Source organism: Vulpes vulpes, chromosome 15, assembly GCF_048418805.1.
Source record: "Vulpes vulpes isolate BD-2025 chromosome 15, VulVul3, whole genome shotgun sequence".
Classification (NCBI taxonomy): Eukaryota; Metazoa; Chordata; class Mammalia; order Carnivora; family Canidae; genus Vulpes; species Vulpes vulpes.
In genome coordinates, this window is record NC_132794.1 from 13,283,563 (window position 1) to 13,304,853 (window position 21,291).

The following is a 21,291-nucleotide window of genomic DNA, read 5'->3' on the forward strand; positions in this document are numbered from 1 at the left end:
TTTAAATCATTCAACAGTTGATGGCTTGGGCCAGCATGTGGTTTCCCATGGTTCTTGCCTTCTGTTCCCTGACACTGTGTTTATTGTCACGGAGGCGAAATTCACGTAGCATAAAATGAACCGTTGCAAAGCCTGCAGTTCAGCAGCATTGCGTGAACTCATAATATTGAGCAACGAGTTCCCTGTCCAGTTCCCAAACATCATCCTCCACCCCAAAGGGAGACCCCGTACCTGTTAAATTGCTCCCTTCCAATCCTGGCATTCGGCCTCGATGGATTCACCAATTTTGGATGTTTTATGTAAGTGCAATTACGTAATGTATGACCTTTTATGTCTGAATTCTTTCCCTTTGCGTCATGTTTTGGGATTGATCCACATTGTGGTGTGTATCAGTACTTCACTCTCCCTTATGGCCATTATTCCATTGAATGAACACACCATGGTATGATGATCCATTTGTCCATTGATGAACATTTGGGCCATTTCCACTTTTTGGCCATTGCGAATAGTGCTAGAAACATGCATACACCAACACTACATTTTAAGTGAAAGCAAAAGGTAGGTGTGAGCTGATAGTCGCTGTCCATATCATCATTAACATCGCTGAGCCTTCACGGAATACCAGGCCCTGTACCACATCTTACTTCTTGCATGATCTCATTTAAGTATCACTTCAGTCTTAGGAAGTAGGTATTACTTTGCAGCTTTGAAAAACAAGGACATATCTTGGATATAATCTGTGGTTGGAATTCTATTCCAGAGCCTCAGTCTTCACCTTCTGGTGTTTTCTTTTTCCCACTCTGTACTGTCTGCCTCCCACCTCTTCCCAAAAGCTCCTGGTCTCTTTGCCTGTGATCTTTAATTCGCCTCACTTTTCTTTTTGTCTTTGTCTTTCTATGGAAAGTCCTCTCCTGGTAAGTCCTAGAGTCCTCCAGTGGTAGAAATCCTACATATTTTACTTCCTTGGGTTTCTGCCCCAGAACTTGGAGCTGATGGACTGAAATGCCCACGAACATGACATCTGTATCAGGAGGACCCAAAGCAACTAACATATACTTTCTGTTTGCCAGACTGAATTTGTGACTGTAGATCTTTGTGAAGTAACGCGTAAGCTACGAAAACAGACTTAAGCTTCTGTGCCCTAAGAAACTTAGGGTACCTATTGTTATCCCTTAGGATTCTAATCAGTATCTTGAGAACAGATTTGTAATGTTTGTGTGGGATGAAGTTGTTGACATTTGTTTTCCCTTTTACTCACCTTTTCACCATTGTAGATTTTTGTTTGGGAGCAGAATCTTGAACAGTTCCAAATGGACCTATTTCGTTACCGCTGTTACTTAGCCAGCCTCCAAGGTGGGGAACTGCCAAACCCCAAAAGGCTACTTGCTTTCGCAAGCCGACCAACGAAAGTGGCAATGGGCCGTCTTGGGATCTTTTCTGTGTCATCCTTTCATGCCCTGGTGAGTAGAAGCTGAGGTGTGTTTAAGAAGTATTTATCTTGACTATTAATCCTGAGCAGGACTCAACAGGAGTCTCTGAAGTGTTTTTCTAGTTTTCTGCTATGTGTGGGTTTCTGACATGTCCTCCCTCTGAAGTGGGTACAGATCTTCATTTGAATCTGTCCTGAAATTTATGACTTAAGCTTCTCCCGATGGGCCCTAAATTATTGTGCAAAGAAAATACGAAAGGTATCATCTTAAGAGATCTCTGCATGTAGTATTTGTTGATAACTCATGTCATCTTTCGGCACTGTCCTGGTTTTAATCCAAATGCAGCTTTTTTTATATATTAACCTCGTAGAGATGTTAGTGGAGAGCTCTCTCATACATAAATGCATTGTCTCTCTCTTTCTCCCTCTCTCTCACGTGCACACATGCAAAAACGTGTACACCATATATTGAACATAGATCTCGTTGGAGATCTTCCTTTTCACTTTATTTTTAAACATTATAATTCTAGAAATCAGTTATGTATAGTCCTGAATCTCTGATGAATTCGAGGAAGGTAAAGATCTTCCATGAGTTTCCAGCCCAGCATACACATTTGCTTGGGAAAGAGAATTTTCATCTGACCTCCGGAGCGGCAGATTGTATCGTCGTGTTGTGTGTTTGCAATCTGTAATTTTATGTACTTGCTAAATTGCGAACAGCTTTATGTACTTTTGGCTCCTTTCTTCTCAAAAATTGCTGTGCGAGTAACATGGTTTCAGCCCATCCAAGTCAACACCCACTTAAAATGTACTGCACCTTAGCACATTTGCTGCGGAATTAAATGTGAAGGCTCAGGTTCCAGAAACTGCTTTGGAAAACCTTAGCTGTGCTGCTCTTGGCTTGCCATGTCAGCTGTACCCTTCAATTGAATTCAGAGCTGTAATTCAGTCAAAGGCGTTTGTATTCTTTATAAATAGATTAGCGTCATCATTCAGATAATTAGGGGTAGATTTACATTTTTAAAGAAGTCTTAAACCAATTTCTGGAGTTATTAAAACTGGCATCCTGATTTGTTCTGCTAATTACAGCTCAGCTCTTGATCTTTCTTGGTCTCCCTGGCTACCACCTCTCCATATAGCTATTAAGTACCCCCCCCCCTTTTTTTTTAGTGATGGGTCAATGCACTGTGATGAATAAGGCTTGAAAATGGTTCTCAGTTTGAGAGTCTAGGACTGTTTCTCTGAGACCTAGACACCAGTTGACCAAATCCCAGTTTGCCTCTTCTGAAAAAAAAAAAAAATTATTGGGATAATAATTCTTGCATTGCAAGAATGTCATGGATCGAGGTGGCATTTGTGTGAAGGGTGCTCCTGATGCCAGTGATGCAGATTCACTATTAATTTTAAACCCAAGCATCCAAATTCCTTTTTCTTTTTACTGGGCTCGATAGATTTTTGGAGGAAATAATTTTGCTGTCTACCTAGAACTTCTTTGCCTTGTTTTTCTTTAAAGCCATTGGAGCTAATTTCTCTGGAACAAGTTAGTCACTGTATTGTTACCCTCCCATAATTTATCTTCAGACTGCCTAATTTCCTAATTTCCTTGATTTCTGTACCTTTTTTGTTTTTGTTTTTGTTTTTTTTGTTTTGTTTTTGTTTTTTTTTTGATGGGCAGGCAGTTAAAATCTGGCCCGCTGAAGATGGCCATGGGAGGGTTAGTAACTTAGGCTTTTTGGTCAGTGATTTTAAAGAATATTTAATTCCTTAAGTGTAGCTCTCTTTTCCTTTGGTGGCCCCCTCTCCTCCACACCCTGCTGCCTCTGCAGTGTGACTTCGGGTGTCCGCATGTCTCTGTGTCCTTGCAAACTTCTCTTTTCCATGAGGGGTGTCACTTCAGACAGAACAAAATTAGGCAAGCTGGGAAGGTATCTGCTCCTGTTGGTTGCTCCAGTCTCTGCAGGAGATCCCAGGCAGGGAATTTTCCAGTCTGATTTATTGGATACTTATTTTTTCCTCCTCTCCTTGTCATTTGACCCCAGGGATTTTTTTTTTCCCTTGCAATTGAAACAGGCTTCAATTTAGCCTTTGTCCAGACTTTTTTTTTCTTCTTCTTCTTTTAAGTTGGGGGCATGGGAGGAGGAGGTGTGAGGGCAGGCGGGCTGGGGGCGGGGAGATTTGGGCTACAATTTAAGTCCCATTCACTGGGAGGGCTTCCCATAATGCTCAGTGATTTGCAGTAATTAACTGAAGGGTTCCCGCTGTACTCTTTGAAAGAAGGTTATCATCGTTGTTGTTTGCACAGATGAGCAGAATGATAGAGTAATCAGGTTCCGGCCACAAAGGGAGGCATTGTCTGGGCAAAGATCATTGAGAAACTCTTGAGCTCTTGTCTCCTAGTTCCTTTGCCAGCTTTTTTTTTTTTCTTCTTCCCTAAATCCCTTTGCTTATTTTGAGTTATTATTGTGTTGGGGGTCGCATTTCCTTTAGCCATTTACAAGGCCCCCGACAGTTTCGAATAGTTGCTGTGAGAACCCTCAGTGAAGTGCCCATTTGTTAAACAGACTAAGCCAACTGGTCAGCGGGTAACTGAGAATATTTATGGTTGTAGAAGTTTCTCTTCTGGGACAATCAAGAGTTACTGTCGTAACCACATTATGTAGGATCGCTGCTTTTGCTCTCTGATGTTGTTTGATTTATTTTATTCATTCAGTCACCAAATAAATGTGAGGCCTGGCATCCGTCCAGTTCTCCTTGTGATCAGGGTTAGAGCAGCAAACAACCCAGAGTTCTTTTCCTGTTGGAGATTATATTCTTGTACGAGGAGATGCATAATAAAAAGCAATTAAATAGACATGGTAAGTCTGGGTATTGATGTGTACTACAAAAGAAGTAAACAAAGTATTAGTACACACACACACACACATATATATTTATATGTATATGTATATATAAGCAGGGTAGGGTACAATCACCATATATTTACATTTGGCTGCTTGTGTGTATGTGGATATGTATCTACAGGTGGTTTTACCTATTTATAAGTAAATCTATAAATACGAGACCAAATGGGCATTCTTTTTCCCTCTAGATTTTTAACTTTAACACCATTTATTTAGTGGTTCTTAGCCTCATTTTGTGGCGATAAGCTTAACCAGTATGGAAATAGTCACATGGGCGTATACGCTCGTCAGCACCTATTCTTTTTTTTTTTTTTTTTTTAAGATTTTATTTATTTATTCATGACACACGGAGAGAGAGAAGCAGAGATACAGGCAGAGAGAGAAGTGGGCTCCATCCAGGGGGCCTGATGTGGGACTTGATCCTGGGTCTCTAAGATCAAGCCCTGGGCCAAAGGCAGGCGCTCAACTGCTGACCACCCAGGTGTCTGTTTTTTTTTTTTTCTTTAAAGATTTTATTTATTCATGAGAGACACAGAGAGAGAGAGAGAGGTAGAGACATAGGCAGAGAGAGGCCTTTTGGTTTCTGATTTTTGTTGCCCTCAATGCCTTGAGCATAATCCTAGATTAGAGCTCTTTCTGGAATGAGGTCTTGGATAAGGCATTTCTATATGCCCGGATCTGGATTTTCTTATTTGCCACCAAGCTGGGAAAATAGAAGACTTCTTCCTCATCTTCCTGTTTTCGTTTGGGACCAAAACCTTCCCCCTGGTAAGGGAAGCTGTTTGGATTCCTGTTTTTAGTCTACTCATAGAGCTTCAGGGGTACTTACCCTGTCAGTGTTGCAAACCCCAGAGAGGTGTGCCTTCTAACCACCGTGCTGATGGCAGGGGGACCCCCCTGCCGATGTTACCCAAAGGTGTTTTCACCACCTTAACTGCTGCCAGTTGGCAGCCATCACCCTGGGAGTGGCCCGAGTGGGAATCTATGACAAGTAGTTCCAAAACTCATCTCTAGCAACAAAGAATGGGTGGAGAGGTTTCATTTCAAGTCTGACTTGCTATACCTCCTGGCACTCCCTTATTTGAAAGGAGAGCCTGTGGGTGGCCTAGTGAGACCTCCTGGCAAAAGTTCCCTTAAGTTCCTGGGACTTTACTTATAACCTATAGGATAACACTTCAAGCATGAATGTTGCCTGGGAAGGACTCACTGAAATGCAGCCTTGACTTGAGCCGTTATCCCGGAGGCAGATTGAAATGTGGGATGATGCGCTCAGAAATATTTGGGTTTTTGGCATCTTGTGAAAACCTCAACAGAGTTTAGCTTTTCTTTTTCTTTCTTCCTTTCCTTTCCATTCCTTTCTCCTTCCTTCTTTTCTTTTCTTTTCTTTTCTTTTCTTTTCTTTTCTTTTCTTTTCTTTTCTTTTCTTTCTTTCTTTTCTTTTTTCTTTTCTTTCTTTTCTTTTCTTTCTTTTCTTTTTTCTTTTCTTTCTTTTCTTTCTTTCTTTCTTTCTTTCTTTCTTTCTTTCTTTCTTTCTTTCTTTCCTTTCTTTCTCTCTTTCTTTCTTTCTTCTTTTCACAAAACAGAACCCCCCTCCGCCCTCCCCCCCACCTTTACCTAAACAGGACATCTAAGATTACTAAGGTGGCTTCACCATTTTCACAGACCCAGCTCCCTTCCATCTAATTGTCCTGCCATCCTTGGAAAGAGTTCTATCTGAATGTCCTAGACGAGTTAGCTTCTCCTTGGTCGAGAAGGAGGGAAGTGAAGGATAGTGGAAATCCTCCCCCTCTTGAGGATGATGCCTAGAGATTGCAGATAGCCCTTCTGCTTATCTCCCTTTGACCAGAACTTAGCCACAAGCCCATGTCCTGCCACAAAGGAAAATAAGTCAACTTTGGGAAGCCATGTGCCCAGCTACATGGGTGTTGCTCTGACTGAGGTAGAGGGAGAATGATATTGGAAGACCACTGTCACTTCCCTAAGAAGGAAATTGTGTAATCCTGAGAAAATTAGTGGAAGAATTGGTAAATTTAGATTTTTCACGGGGAATCACAGGAACCAACATGTATTGTTTTCACTGTTTTTGGCCAACACTCAGGCATCATTTTTCTAGAATGAGTTTGCCAGCCTTTCGATTATATTTTAAATCCACAAAGGGCCCTCAGAGTACCCATGTATATGAGCCATAGATTAAATGCTTTGGCAGTGGGTTGAGTGTTGGCTTTTTAAAAAATTTATGTTAATTTGAAGATCTAATTGGCTTTATTAATGAGTTCATGAATGGGGCAGCATCCCATCTAGCACGTAGAGAGATGCTCCCTGGAGGCATGACTTAGTGGGGACTCTGAGGAACAGGTGAGTGGTCCTGATGCATATCTTTTATTGCTGTTGTGACTTGCTGTCCTTAGGTGGCTGCACGTACTGGTGAAACTGGAGTGAGACGTCGTACTCAGGCCATGTCCAGATCTGCAAGCAAGCGAAGGAGCAGGTTTTCTTCTCTTTGGGGTCTGGACACTACCTCCAAAAAGAAGCAGGGACGCCCCAGCATCAATCAGGTAGGTTCCAGGGAGGATGAAAGAGCAAGCACAGATCGCTTCCCTGGCCAGGTCACTGTAGGGATGTGTGAGCATGTGTGTGTTCCTTTATTGATACCGGGTGTTATTTCAAATCAGCGAGTTGACACAAAGAAGTTGGTTGTACTAGATGCTTTTAATAGATCATGTAAACTCCTAACTTTGAGCTCTGCTATTAGTCTAACACCATGCTCCAGTCTCCCACCTGCATGCTTTCCAAACCCTGGTTAATTATAGACCTACTGAAAGTGCACAATTCATCCTGAGTCTTCAGGGAAAAAGTGGGGCTTGTTGATGAAGCCAAGTGGGCACCTGAGCACAGAGTTCTTGAAGCTGCTTCTGGCACCGGATCAAAGGCAGCCTCCAGAGAAATTGGATTGTTGCTTTGCCCTTTACTTTTTGAGATTGACATTAAATGGGCCATTCCTCTGCCTTCCAGTATGAGAAACCAGGAATCTGAGTGCCCTGACCACTGCCATGACGCCCTTCTACCCCGATGCTGGGGCCTGAAGAGGATCTCTGTTCCAGTTAACATTGTTAATGGCACCACCAAGAGTAGTAGGGGGTTCGCCTCTGGTCACCATATGATGTGGCCTTGTTGCTTTTACCCCTTCTAGAATAGCCTGCCATCCTGCTGGAATCGCTTCTAGAAACCTCTCTCCATTGTCATTATCTATCCTCCTCCTATGGCTTTGTGAAAGCAAGTGGCTCCAGGAGTACTCATACAGGTTTTAGGGACTGAAGGAACATAGGTATTGGTCTTTTCAGGAGAAGGAGAATATTGGAGTCATAGATCATGGTGGCTGCAAAGTGAGGCATTGGGCATCTTAGCAGTTGTGGCTAGGATTGCCAATCTGACCTCTTCACTCTGTGCCCTTACTGAAGCCAGTTGACCAACTTGATAAAAAAGATCCCTCATTATTAGTTCTCACAATTCCAGCCATTAGTTTAAGAACTGGAATTTAAAGGAGACATTAATCCTGAAAACTGATGTCCTGTGTTCTTAACTGACATCATGCTCACTATTTAAATGTGGGTTACCTACATCCTTGATGGAATTTGCAGGAAACTAGATGAGCAATAATAAGTGCGCTGGGATTGAGCAATCACATGGTTTATTCCATGGTCCTTGGAGAAGGTGGAACATTAAGATGGCTACCAGGGGTTTTGCTTCTGTATAAATCTAAACAACAAACAGTTTTGAGGAAAGTCATTATTTCATTAAAAAAAAAAATCATACAAGAGACATGGAGGCTCTTGCCAAGAAACGAGGACATTCACAGTCCAGATACCCCCCCCCCCACTCCTTTTGGGAGGTGGTGGTGGTGTTTTGTGTGAATCCTCCTGTGATGACAAATGACTCAGACCATCACTAAAATATATGCCAGGACTTTGCAGTTGGCAACTTGGCTTGAAGTTACTTTCCATCCAGCGCCTTGATTCATGTGGTTCTGCTTTATCGGCATCAGGTTATGTTATAGTCTTATTGTTGTTGAACTGGATGCTTGAGGTAACTGAGTCCAAGGGAATGTTTGAACTGTGCAATATCTTATAAACAATTCTTATTATTCTCTCTTAAAGCAAGGGTTTTTAAAAAAAAAAATAACTGCTTAGCCATAAGCATACCAACAGTAATTTACTTGTTAATTCTGTACTTTGAAATGGATAAAAATTGTATGTTTCTTTTGATCTCATTTGCATCTGGAGAAAGGCTTTTTCTTCATCATGTGTCTTATGCTGACAGTACGTGATTGGTTTAAAGCCAATTTATATAGCAGTTCTCCTGTCTACATGTTTAGATTTTGACTACTTCGCAGAATTCATTTAATTTCAAGAAACGAACTTCTGTTTTTTAAATTAAAAAAAAAAACACCTTTTCTGTGGTGTTGTAGAGAGTACTATAAATGTATGTTCTCAAGTTCTACCCAACAGAGTATGAAAAATTAATTACTGATAAATATTTGATCATGTATATGAGGGAATTGCAGAAACACTTCAGTGTGAACAAACCTAGTTCATTGCTTTTGTAAGCTGTTGTCTTTACATCTAAATGAATTATCCAGATCTAAAAGCCAGCTTACTTACTTACTTACTTACTTAATTTGCTTGCTTGTTTGTTTGTTTATTCATTTATTTATTTATTTATTTATTTATTTATTTATTTATTTATTTATTTCAGTTGTCAAAGATAAGGGAAGTGATCCAGTTAGAGGAATGTGTTTTTCATGGTCTACTACCATGAATTGTGTTCCCTATTTACAGATCTGAGATAGGAGTATCTGGAAACTTCTGGAATGTTTTCTAAGAGCCATATTCTTTTTCCATCTCCCTCCCATACTTTGTTTGCCCTCCTGCCCAAGGTCCTTCTTAAGATGATACTTTTTGTATGTGCAGGTGTTCGGTGAGGGATCCGATGCTGTAAAGAAATCTTTAGAGGGAATATTTGATGACACTGTTCCAGATGGCAAGGTAAAAATAAACACATTCCTTTTCTAAAAGTACCACAAATGTATCGACATCACACAATTCAATGGTTTCTTGGGTTCCTAAAATTATGTGGCCTCCGTTAAGATACCGAAATGCTCAGATCTTCAAAGTTATGTAACAGGTCAGTAAAAGATGGAAAAGCATTTTCTGTTTAAGACTTGGTAGCAGTAAGAACATGCTCCTGCTGACATAACATTTTCAGCACTTATCCTTTGGATGTGTGATTTTCCATGTAGAATTTAAGACGAAATTTGGGTTCTGGGGAGCTGAGTATTTTATGCCATTGCCAATTCCTTTTATATCCAATTTTCATCCCCAAGAGGTGAATTCTTATTACCCTCCCTCTCTGCCCACACATGCTGTTTTGTTCCCTTTAATTTCAAAGAACTGTTCCGATAGTATATTCTTTAAAAAAAAAAAAATGCATTTGCCTCCTGAAGACAAGTATTCAATTAAAGATTCACAGACTTGTTCCAACCTTGTGCTTGGATTTAAAAGGGGTTGTCAAACTGCTCTGATTGAAAGCCCATAAAGAATATTGATTTTTTTTTTTTCTCCCTGAGCCACTTTTTTTCAGCCTCTAAATAAATGGACATCCCTAGTTTTAAAGACCCTCATGTAGTGATACCAGCAACCTCTTTGTTCAGGGGGTTCTGATGTTGATAATGTGACCTTGGAATGATCCTCTGGTTCTCGGACTCGGAATCAATATGACAGGGAGTTCAGCTCTTGGTTGCCATGCAACCAGGCGATGGAGGGTCAGCAGTAACACAGCCCCGCATTCTAGATGGGAGTCCAGCCTCTGAAACCAGGGTGTGATGGGGAGTTCTGGCCACTAGATAGGGAAGAGAAAAGGGTGGCCAGGGACAGGCCTTTTCTCACTTTCATACTCAGACTACTCCTGGATTATGTCATCGTGGGTGCCAAGGCAGCTGTCCTTGGAAATACCCATCCACTGCCCTGCCCTCTCTTTGAAAAACTCTATCTCTCTGATGAGATCTGGTGTAATTAAATCACTGTATCTATGTGCCATCCAAGCATAGTTTCTGATGTTAATGAAGCCATTTCTGAAGTGAGGTAACTCATCTTGCATGCTATTATTAGTTCACTTTTAATGTTAGGATATCTTCTCCAGGCACACAGATCCTGGAACCTGCATTTGTTTTTTCCTTTGGATTTTTGTGTCCCTTTTGTTTTTCTGTTTCTCCGAGATCATTCCTTATTCCACTTCTTGGCTGGCTAGAATGCCTTGGTCTCAAAGAGCTGGTTCAATGCAAAACCTGGGTTGATCCAGTGCTAAGGGACACTTGTTTAACATGGTACATGAGGAGGGCGCCTGGGTGGCTCAGTTGGTTAAGCGACTGCCTTCCACTTGAGTCATGATCCCTGGGTCCTGGGAGGGTTCTGGGATCGAGCCCCATGTGGCTCCTTGCTCAGTGGGGAGTCTGCTTTTCCTTCTCCCTCTGCCCCTCCCCTGTGCTTGCACTCTGTCAAATAAATAAAAATCCTAAAGTGCTCACTTTGGCAGCACATATACAAAAAAAAAAAAAAAAAAAAATCCTAAAAAGAAGAAAAAAATGTCGTGCATGGGAGCAGTAGGAAGATTCCAGTTTTAGTTAATGGGATTCAGCCAAGTTGACTGCTCTTTGCCGATTCCTTCCTAGGGGTTCAATTTATCTGCAAAGGTTATATCCTTCAAAGCCAGAGCTGAAACTGTCTTGTCGACTGAATTTAGCTTATTCCCTTTACAAAAATATTTCACCCATGCTGGGATCCATTCTTTTTATGAATGGAAGTTGTTACATGGCTACCTCTCAACCTCTGTTTGGAAATTTGTTTCTTCTTGTAATTTGTGAATACGAGCCTTGTTGTTGGTAACCTATAGATATGTATTTAATGATCAGTGGCCTGGTTATGAACCACTAATCAAGTCTTGTCTTAGTACAACTTGCCCATCAGTATTCTTGCTTCATTGCTGAAATCTAACATCATTCTTTGTTTGCTTCCTTCAAAGAGATTGGGCTCCTGTTTCATTGCTACTGGGTGCTTTAGCTTAGCTTGCTTAGATCAATCCAGCTGCTGAATGTGTATGTAGGACATGTCTTCTCCCATTTCCTTACAAACTTGATGCTGCTCTCTGGCCCTCAGGTAGAGTAGTGGAGAGGGTGGAGTATGGCAACAGCCTTAGAAGGCCACAAAGCCCATGCCTTGAGGGTCTCCTAACCTCAGCTGAGGAACGGTACTGTCTCCCTCCTGGAGCTGTCCTGGATGTCAAATGCAAGCACAAAAATGATGCTACCCGTAAATATGTAGTGCTAGAGCGTCTTTTCTTTAGAAGTTTCCTTGAGGCCTCATTGTTGCTTTTGAAACCTATAACTCACCCAGTAGACATTCTTGCTGTAGGAATGCCCTACTCTATCTAACTTAAGATGGGTTTGTGGAAGAAATCCTAGCAAGAATGCTGAGCTGAATGGATGACCCGTTTCTTTCTGTCTTCCAAATTTTGGTACCCGCTCACACAGTGCCCACCTATGGATGCCGTGGACCAGGTATACGGTCTGCTTTGTATCTAAGAAATCTCTCCTCCCCATTAAAGCTCTTTCCCCAGTGGTTTCTTCCTGTCTCTGAACATTCTCCTCTCTCCTTAACCAGTGCCACCACTTCTGCTCTGGGCCATTTTCACGGAAAGAATTAATCCCCATGTACAATCCAAGGAATCTAAGATGGCAAAGCCTGACTATTGTTGCCCGCCTAACTTTATTTCTTACCGTAGAGGGAAAAAGAAATGGTCTTGCCCAGCGTCCACCAGCACAATCCTGATTGCGACATTTGGGTCCATGAGTATTTCACTCCGTCCTGGTTCTGTCTGCCAAATAATCAGCCAGCCCTGACAGTCGTCCGGCCAGGCGACACTGCCCGGGACACCCTGGAGCTGATCTGCAAGGTATGAAAGTACTTGGGGTTATTTCTGATCTGCACGGTATGAAAGTACTTGGGGTCGTTTCCTTGAGAAGAGCAGTGGGGGCTGGAGGCACCTTCCATGGCACACGTGGAAATTGAGAAAGTGCGAGAGAGGAAAGCATTCCAAGTATACCTCCATTTTTCTCCCAGAGCAGCTTTGGATTCCTTTGTGATCATATGCATAATAAGTGGCAGAGAATTCTTTGGCCTTGGGAGGACAGGGATTCTTTTTCAGTGGCTTCTTTGAAAATATATATTTCATAGGTTTATAATAAATGTATTGCTTATTCATTGCAAAAATTTTTAGAAAATTTAAGTAAAGAACAAAGCAGATGATACGTACCCTTACAAGGTCTAGAAGTAATAATGCAGACATTCTGGTCTTTGCCTTCCCTTCCGTTTTCTACACACACACACACACACGCATGTATTTAATGGTTATGTGTACTGTGTGTTACCTGCTCTTTGACAGCAATGGACACACCACGGCCATCTGGGTAGGGAGAAACTGAAATAAATATGTGTGACCTCTGTGATGGGAAACTCCCTTTCCTATAAAACACATCATTAGCCTCTTTTGTGTGCGTGTGACAAATGCCTGAGCTCACTCTCTCTTCTTCCAGTTTAAGCTGAGAAACTTCCAAATCTTTTTCAAGGTCAACATGGTTTTATATTTTTTGCCCCTGAGAGGCAGCCGGATGAAGTCCCTTGAGAAAGGGAAGCAAAAGAGGAAAAGAAAGAGCTTTTCTCATGTGCCTGTTTTTACTTTCACACAATTGATAGCACTGATAGTTTTATTTAGTAGTCCAGTTAAACCTGAGAAAACACTGATGCCCCACCCTCACCCCACCCCATTATACAGATGGAGAAGGTGAGGCTCAGAGAGTCACAGCTCCTGGCCTGGAGACATCATAGGCAATTGCTAGGGAGAGACGGGGCCCACAACTACCTGGCTGCTCTGAGCCTGGGTGTTTCCTCCTGTACCAGGTCAGTCATCAGGAAGGGTCAGAAGGGTCAGAAGAATCTAGAATATATTCTTTAGACAGTGTGATGGTTTTCCCCAGGGCCACTAAAGGGCAAGTGGAAACCTTTCTGGTATAATTTTGCCCTAGAAGAAATTGGATGGGTATAATGACATTTTTAGGACCTCCTCACTCAACACAATGGTTTCTAAACACTGCCTAACTTTCACGACCAGAACAAGCACCTTAGTGCTGTCTCTGTTTAATTCTACAATCAGCAATTTTTGAATTTGTTAAAGAAAACAATCACTAGGGCCTTTGTAAAGAAAAAAAATATGGCTCTTTTCTATGAGTGGGAGAAATGAAACAGTCTGGCTCAAATAAGCCTGATGTGGAAGAAATGGAGAAGGGCCATTTGTTTCAGGACAAAGCTAAAACCAGCCCCCACATAGGTGTTAAAAATAATGATACTCTGTTTCATGCTTTGAATCTTTCACGTACGTGAATTCCAGCTTTTTGAAGATAATGGTGTTTCTGTTCACATTTTTCATTTTAATTACTTAACAAAATTGGTCTATTGAGGATTTCTGCATTCTTTTATTTATAGATTAGCACGATTCTTTAGAGACCCATTAATATTCTGCAGAGCTATGGGAATTATTCTCAGAACTGCAGCTGTAGGTGTCAAAAGTAGGACTCTGTCGGGTTTTTGTTTTTGTTTTGTTTTTGTTTTGTTTTCATAAGCCAAACTCTGAGGGGTCCTTCCGGGGGATGGCATTGCTTTAGTGCCTCCTGTATGCATCAGCCTCAGACAGAATTAGGGATTGAAGGGTAGGTCACAGTTTTCCATTGACCATTGATTGGTTGAAAATTGAACAGTGAGTGGGAAAAAATAGTGATGGGCCCAATTTTAGGTACTTTTCAAGCTTTGGCCTTGATAGAAACTAAAGGAATGAGGAATATTGTCACAGCGACTAGAGACCATCTTTAGATAGAGAGCAAGTCGGATCTGTAAACCCTAGAAAGTGTTTATTTCTGTCACTCGAAAGGCTTTTGATGGCATTTTGAGGGCATTCATCCCTTTCTCTAACAACCGAAGGCCATCCTTCCCAATTTTCTTTGGATCCTCAGCTCTTTTTCCCCAAATGTAGAAATAAAGACAAAAACAGTATGGTGTGGAACAAGCTTAATAAGTGTCACGAGTTTAAAAATGGAAAACTTTTGTGTGCACTTTAAGAAATTGATGGTCTCTGGGAAAGCACCCATGTAGGATAAATTATATAGTGTGCTAAGAGCCAGGTGCCTTCTAAAGCTGGCTTCTTCTTTGGAAAACACTTTATTGTAATTAGTGGAGCCAGTTTTATTCTTAAGAGGGGAAGAGATAATGGGGAAACAGTGCCACATGTTATTAATGATCTAATTAATGGTGAGTGTTTTTTGCTCTCAGAGGAGGGACTGAAAAAAAAAAAGGTGATTGTCAGAATGTCTGTCTCTTATTTCTTTATTGTCATTCTCAACGTTGGTGATGGATGCTTTTTCTAATATTTAATAATCAATCTCTTTCTTCTGTCTCTTGCATTCAGCTCATTCTCTTTCCTATCCTATCTGATCCACATCATTTCACATCAGTTTGTCATCTGCCATCCGAGCACCAGTCAAGTTCTGGTATAGTAAATGTTTCAAGATCTACATTTCATGTACAGTTCATGTTATGGATGTTACGAAAAAGATTGTTGCTAAATGTAGCAGGTAACCACATTGGCCTGTGGGTTTTCAATATATTCTGATCATTGCAATTATCAAAATAATTGCAAAAAATCCACTCACCCATACTTAATTGATATAATTCACATGTATCCCTCGGATCAGTTTTATTTCATGCCATCACTATGTTGGCTTATGACTTTGATTATTCTAATAACCACTGGCTTAAAAAAAAAGTCACCTTGAAGGAGAGAATAAATATCTTTGGAAATGCCATAGTAGCACTTGCCTATGCGTGTGTGTGCGTGCATGTGTGTGTGTGTGTGTGTGTTTGCATTGCATGGATTTCTATATGTGATAACTGCATGCTTTTATGTTTCCCTGAGAAGTTGGGCAGAAATGGAAGAGCAAACCCTAATGGATTGAAAGATCATATTATTATCATAATTGGCTCAAAGTATTTACTGAAAAAAGCTGCATTGTATTTTCCTTTTTCATCCTTTGAAGTAGATGCAAAAAAAAAAATGCCAATTAAACTAGTACTTGTTCTATGGTAATATTTATCTTTGGGTATAACTTGTAGCTGCATGGCCTCAAAATGAATCAAACACTCTGTAAGTAACTTAAATAAATGTACGTCGAGAAACAAATTGGTACCACTTAAATTTTTCCCTCACTGAATCTCTCTTGAGTTAGGAAGCTTTCTCCTGAAGGTTTTACAAGTCTACAGCAGGCCAAATATTTAGAATTGCCATGTTAAAATATTCATTGATATTTGGAATTCTTTTTGCACAAAGATGCATTGTGAACATGGTAATTTGCTCGACCTGCTTTGGTATTGACTTACAGATATTTGGGAAGCATAAAATTCTTCTTGAGGCTTCTGATGATCTGATTTAATTCATTAGAATGAGGTAATTCATCAGTTAATTCATTAGGATTTTGCCTTCATGTTGGAGCAGCCATGACCAGTGAGGGCTTATAACTGAGAAATATTTACCAAAATGATAGACACTCTGGTATATTGATCCAACGTCCCATTTTTAGGGTAACTGCTTACTGACCAATCTAAGGATGCCTTGGTTACAAGGAAGACCATTTAAAATTTCCTTTGTTGCATGTGCCATTTTAATTTTTCTAAATCATCAAGACATTATTGTAACTTAATGAAATTTGAAAAAGATGGTGGTAAAGGGGGTGGCAAGAATCAGTCTCATGACTATCGTATTTATCACTCTCTTGTTGTCTTTGCTGTGTTATGTTAAGTGAGGTACTTTGACAGCTGTCATTTGTCATTCTCTGTACATTGTGTAAATGTTTCAGCACAGTAGCATTTAAGGTGTGATGAGAATCTCTAGTCTTCATCGGGACCATCTTAACATCTCTGGTGCCTGACCATGGGCCATTTGTCTCTCACACTGAGGGTTCAGGAACCAGAAGCTTCTTAGGTGAGGTTGCTATTTGGGTCCGACTTCCAGAAGACTGTCTAAGTGGCAGCCTCACTGGGAGTGTCCACAGAGTGTTTATTAATGATGACAGTCAGGTTGCCAAATAGATTTGTTCCTGTTAACCAAGACCCTATGGAGTTTCATTTCTCTTCCCTGCCTACCTCGGTCAGAAACAGATGGTGAAATAAATTTTTTCTTCCACTTAAAGATTTCAGTGAGGACCTAGGTAGGTGGGAAGCATTTGCAGCTTCTATCTCTGGAGGGAAACTTTCCTTATCATATTACTCTAAATATTATTATTTCGTTGATGTTTGTCTCAGCAGCTCTCCCACAAGCCATAGATGGCACACTTTAAAACTTGCCTGTTTTACGCTTCTCTGGGTTACCCATACACTCTTTTATCTTAGACCAGTCATCTGGGTCTGTCAGACACTGAGCATTTGATTTCCAGTACAGACAGAGCCTGAAATCAAGGTACACAGGCTCAGTGGTGATCACACAGTGGGCTTCAGATGGTCACTTTACTCAGGAAGAGGATGCAGTGTGATTGGGGGTTCCTAAGAATCACTGATTGAAACTTCTTTATCATTCTGCTGGGTGTTTAGAACGAACTCATTTGTGCTTTCTGGAAGTATGCTTTGATAATAATGCAGGATGCCGATTTTGCACGTATATTTATTTAAAAAAGCAGGGCAGCCCCAGTGGCTCAGCGGTTTAGCACCGCCTTCAGCCTGGGGTGTGATCCTGGAGTCCCGGGATCGAGTCCTGCACCAGGTTCCCCGCATGGAGCCTGCTTCTCCCTCTGCCTGTGTCTCTGCCTCTCTCTCTGTGTGTGCCTCTCATGAATAAATAAATAAATAAATAAAAATTTTTTAAAGCAAAGCCACCACCACCCTATCTTCCATTTTCTGCACACCCATTCCCCACAGCCATACATACTCCTGAAGGCTGCATTTATGTCTTATTATTTTCTATATCTACAGTGTTTCACATGGTGTCTGGCAGACCTAAGATTATGTTAGATGTGGTCGATTATTATTGGAATAATGGTTGGGATGATCTTACTTTGGTCTTTAAAATGTTTTTTGGGGGATGGGCAGAGTAAATAGCAGATTAAACCAGTGAAAAATCAGTTTCACTTCTATTGAAATAATTCTCACCAGTGGAGCTTTTGGTGTGATTTTATATTTATGAAAAGTTTCAAATTTATTTAAGAGTAGAGATTCATGTAATAAACTCCTGCCTATTTATCGCCAAGGTTCTATGATTACCGAATTATGCTTCATCTGTTTACTAGCTCCTTTCCACCCCCTGCTCTGGATTATTTTGGAAGCATATTGCAGACATCATATCTTTATCTACTAGTACTTTAGGATGAATCTCTAAAAGATAAGAATGCCTTAAAAAAAAAAAGACTTGATTTAAACATTTTCTATCAATACATTTTCAGGCTGCTATGTAACCTTCTTTAAAGAGCACTTTCTCACTTTTTTCTCTTGCATCTTCATGAATATATACTGAGGATTATTTACAAAACCACATTGCCCCTATTGCTTTTTACCGCAACATTAAATCGAAGAGGACTTTCTAGAGGGGAAAAATCAGTTGACCTGTTCTGGACCAAAGGAGCAGGCCTGGAAATTTCAATCCTTAACTATTTTAGAATTGTTTTCTTTGGGCAAGTCATTCAGTGTGTTTCCAAAGCTGGACCCATGCCCGTCTGCACTGCCCCCGGAGGGAGTCTCACTCGGGGTGTATATAAATAAGACCAAAATCCAAATGCCTTGTCTTCACACTGACTTGCCTGCAAATGAACTGTTAACAACTGTCCCAGTGTCCCCATGTGGTTAGAAAAACAACTTTGCCAGGGCATAGCTTTTTTCTATCACTAGGAATACTTCCTTGCCTTTCTGTTACTTTTCTTCTTTCATCACCTTTGTAGGTTTGGAATTCTGTTGAAGGGCCTCATTGATGGGTTTTGTTGCAAAACCAGTGTTAAAGAGCATAATGACTCAGATCAGTAGAAGTGAAGATGTGACTCAGTCATTCCTGTGGAACTCATAAGCTATCCATGGAATATTATTCATCTGTTCAATGAAAATGCTTTTAGACTTTGAGATTTAGACATAAACCTTCTAAGAGGTATAGGAACCTTACCCCCTCCTTTGTAAGAAATCTCTATGATTCTCGGGGGGTACATGATAGTATGTCAGTGGTGCGCTAATTACTCCTATTTGCCATTGAACAGACATTGTCTCTTCTTTTTCCTTTCTTTTGTCCCAGACACATCAACTGGATCATTCTGCTCATTACCTGCGTCTGAAATTTCTAATAGAAAACAAAATGCAACACTACGTTCCAAAGCCTGAGGAGGACATTTATGAGCTGGTAATGTTTATGACTGTTGTCCAAGTACATTCTGTAGGAGATTATTTTTAAATTATATGTGTGCTCGTGCTAATTGTGGTTGGTGAAGTGGAATGAATTCTAAAATAAATGAGCCTCATTTGGAGCTCTAAAGTTTGTGGGGATGGCCGTACTTATCACAATGTGTCTGCCGAGTAGAAATGCCACCTTTGTTTATGCAAGGAGCAAGGCAACGCAATCATGAAAAATTGAAATCCAGAGCTGAGTCTCAGAATTTCAGTTGTTATTCCTAGCTTTCCTTGCAGCTCTGACAGTCCTTGGTTTTTAAATTGGTGACTCAAAGATCAGCTCGCTGTTGTCAGAAAAAAAGCACTAACTCCAGTTTTGAGTGACTTCTAACTCCAGTTTTGAGTGACTTCCACCTGCAGGTTGAAACCGATAGGTTGGATCCTGTGGGGTGAAAAAGCTGCCATGCGATTAAAATGTCCCAGTCTTTTGTAACTGTACTTAGATAGATTCCTGGGGACATTTATGTATGCTTGAGTTTCATTATGGGAGTTGGGTTCTAAACTATAGCTGGGTTTTATAGCGTCCTTACTGTTTACAAATTTTGTGGTATTGGCAAAAAACGAGGTGCTAATATACAGGTGACCTTTGAACAATGCAGGGGTTAGGGGTGTTAACTGCACAAAGATTCGAGTATAATTTTTGACTCCTCCAAAACTGAACTACTAATGGCCTACTGTTGACTGGAAGTCTAACCAATAACATTAACAGTCAATTAATACATGTTTGGTATATTATATGCATTGTGTACTGTATTCTTACAATAACGTAAACTAGAGAAAAGAAAATGTTATTAAGAAAGTCATAAAGAGGGGTGCCTGAGGGGCTCAGTCCAGTTAAGCAGTGGACTTCGGTTCAGATCGTGATCTCAGGGTCCTGGGATTGAGCCCCATATTGGGCCCCGTGCACAGTGAGGAGTCTGCTTCTCCCTCTCCCTCTGCCCCTGCTCATGCTCTCTCGCTTGCTCTCTTTCTCTCTCAAATAAATAAATGAAACCTTTTTAAAAAAACAAAAACAAAAAAGTCATAAGGAAAAGAAAATACATGTGCAGTCCTGTAAAAAAAAAACCAAGTAAATAAAAGGGGCCCCATGTAGTTCAGACTCCTGTTGTTCAAGGACCCAACTGTGCTTAATTTCTAGAATTTTGTAAAGATTAGAGATAATGGTGCACATAGTAGATGCTCAATAAAAGGTGGTCATGGTAACAACACAGCGACAAGTTCCTTTTTTGTTAGCCGAGTGGTACATTTTTCAGTTCCAGGAAAGAGACATTTTGGGAACAAGGCGCCTCTTTATTGGAATTCATTCTTCGCTCTCTGCACTTAGTCATCCCTCTGGGGGCCACCGAGCTGCTTGCCACGGATACGCAAATGATAACAGCATGACTTCAGATGTGGTTGCACCACAGAGAGCAGAACTGAAAAACCCCAATAGCCTCTCTCTCTCTGAAAAGGAGAAGTGTGATTTAAAATTTAGTAGGGAATTTTGTTTTCAGTCAACTTTTTTTTTGGACGTTCACTTTATATACACTAGAGCTCGCCGATTTTTAGGCCCACAATTCAATGAGTTTTAACCAACGCGCACCCTCCTGTTTCCAGTGCTGCAGTCATAACTTAGAACATTTCCATCATCCAAAAATGCTCCCTTGTGGCCCTTTAAGTCTTGCTAATGAAATAAGAGAGGGGGTGCATTCATAGTTCTTTTCCGTGCCACGCAATCAATGGAAGAAGATCAAAATGAGGAGTCTATTTTCAACCATCGCCTAAATAATGAAGTGTTAATAGAAGAGGGAACTTTTCACAGAGAGTAGCTGATTTATTTACTTATTTTTTCCTCTGGCATGTGGAAGAGCCCCAATTTTGTTCTCTCTGAGCAGAGGAAACAAAACCCTCTTCCTTACTTAAAAAAGAAAAGTTCATTGCTGATAAGACTAGAATAGCTATTAGATCATCCGCATATTTGTACCATGGTGGACATGACCTTCATATGTTGTACCTAACCAACTTCTGTGGCCCGTGTATCTCACACATAGTAGGTGCAGGAGACACATCTTTTGAAATTATATTGACTCACTTATTATTTTTGAGTCTTGGCCATCCTGTGGTTCATCCAAATGGGAGATGGAGGTGTGCCAAGCTTAGTCTGTTTGATCTACAGTTGCTGGACAGGTGTTCTAATTGTAATTGTCTAAAAGAATCTAAAATGCAAAGGGAACATGGTATTCTTTCTTGCTCATTGCAAAAGGTCTCCAGGTCAGAGATCCCTGAGGAAGTGAATGCCATAGACTCATTAATTTTATTGTTCGGATTGCAAGTGAGTATTGCTTACTCACATCTCTATTTTTACCAAGATTCTGAACTTTTTTTTGTTCTTCCTTTTTTTTTTTTTTTTTAA

General features: G+C 40.7%; 1 protein-coding gene across 13 annotated transcripts in view; it reads left to right on the forward strand.

Moving 5' to 3' along the window:
- TIAM1 (TIAM Rac1 associated GEF 1) overlaps nt 1-21,291 on the forward strand; it is a 474,570-nt gene that overhangs the window by 381,385 nt on the left and 71,894 nt on the right. For all 13 annotated transcript variants that reach the window (XM_072740856.1, XM_072740854.1, XM_072740857.1 and 10 more), the window contains 5 exons: nt 1,275-1,460; nt 6,738-6,884; nt 9,297-9,371; nt 12,163-12,333; nt 18,748-18,852. In XM_072740856.1, the coding sequence (XP_072596957.1) occupies nt 1,275-1,460; nt 6,738-6,884; nt 9,297-9,371; nt 12,163-12,333; nt 18,748-18,852 (684 nt within the window). The remainder of the gene's footprint in view (nt 1-1,274; nt 1,461-6,737; nt 6,885-9,296; nt 9,372-12,162; nt 12,334-18,747; nt 18,853-21,291) is intronic.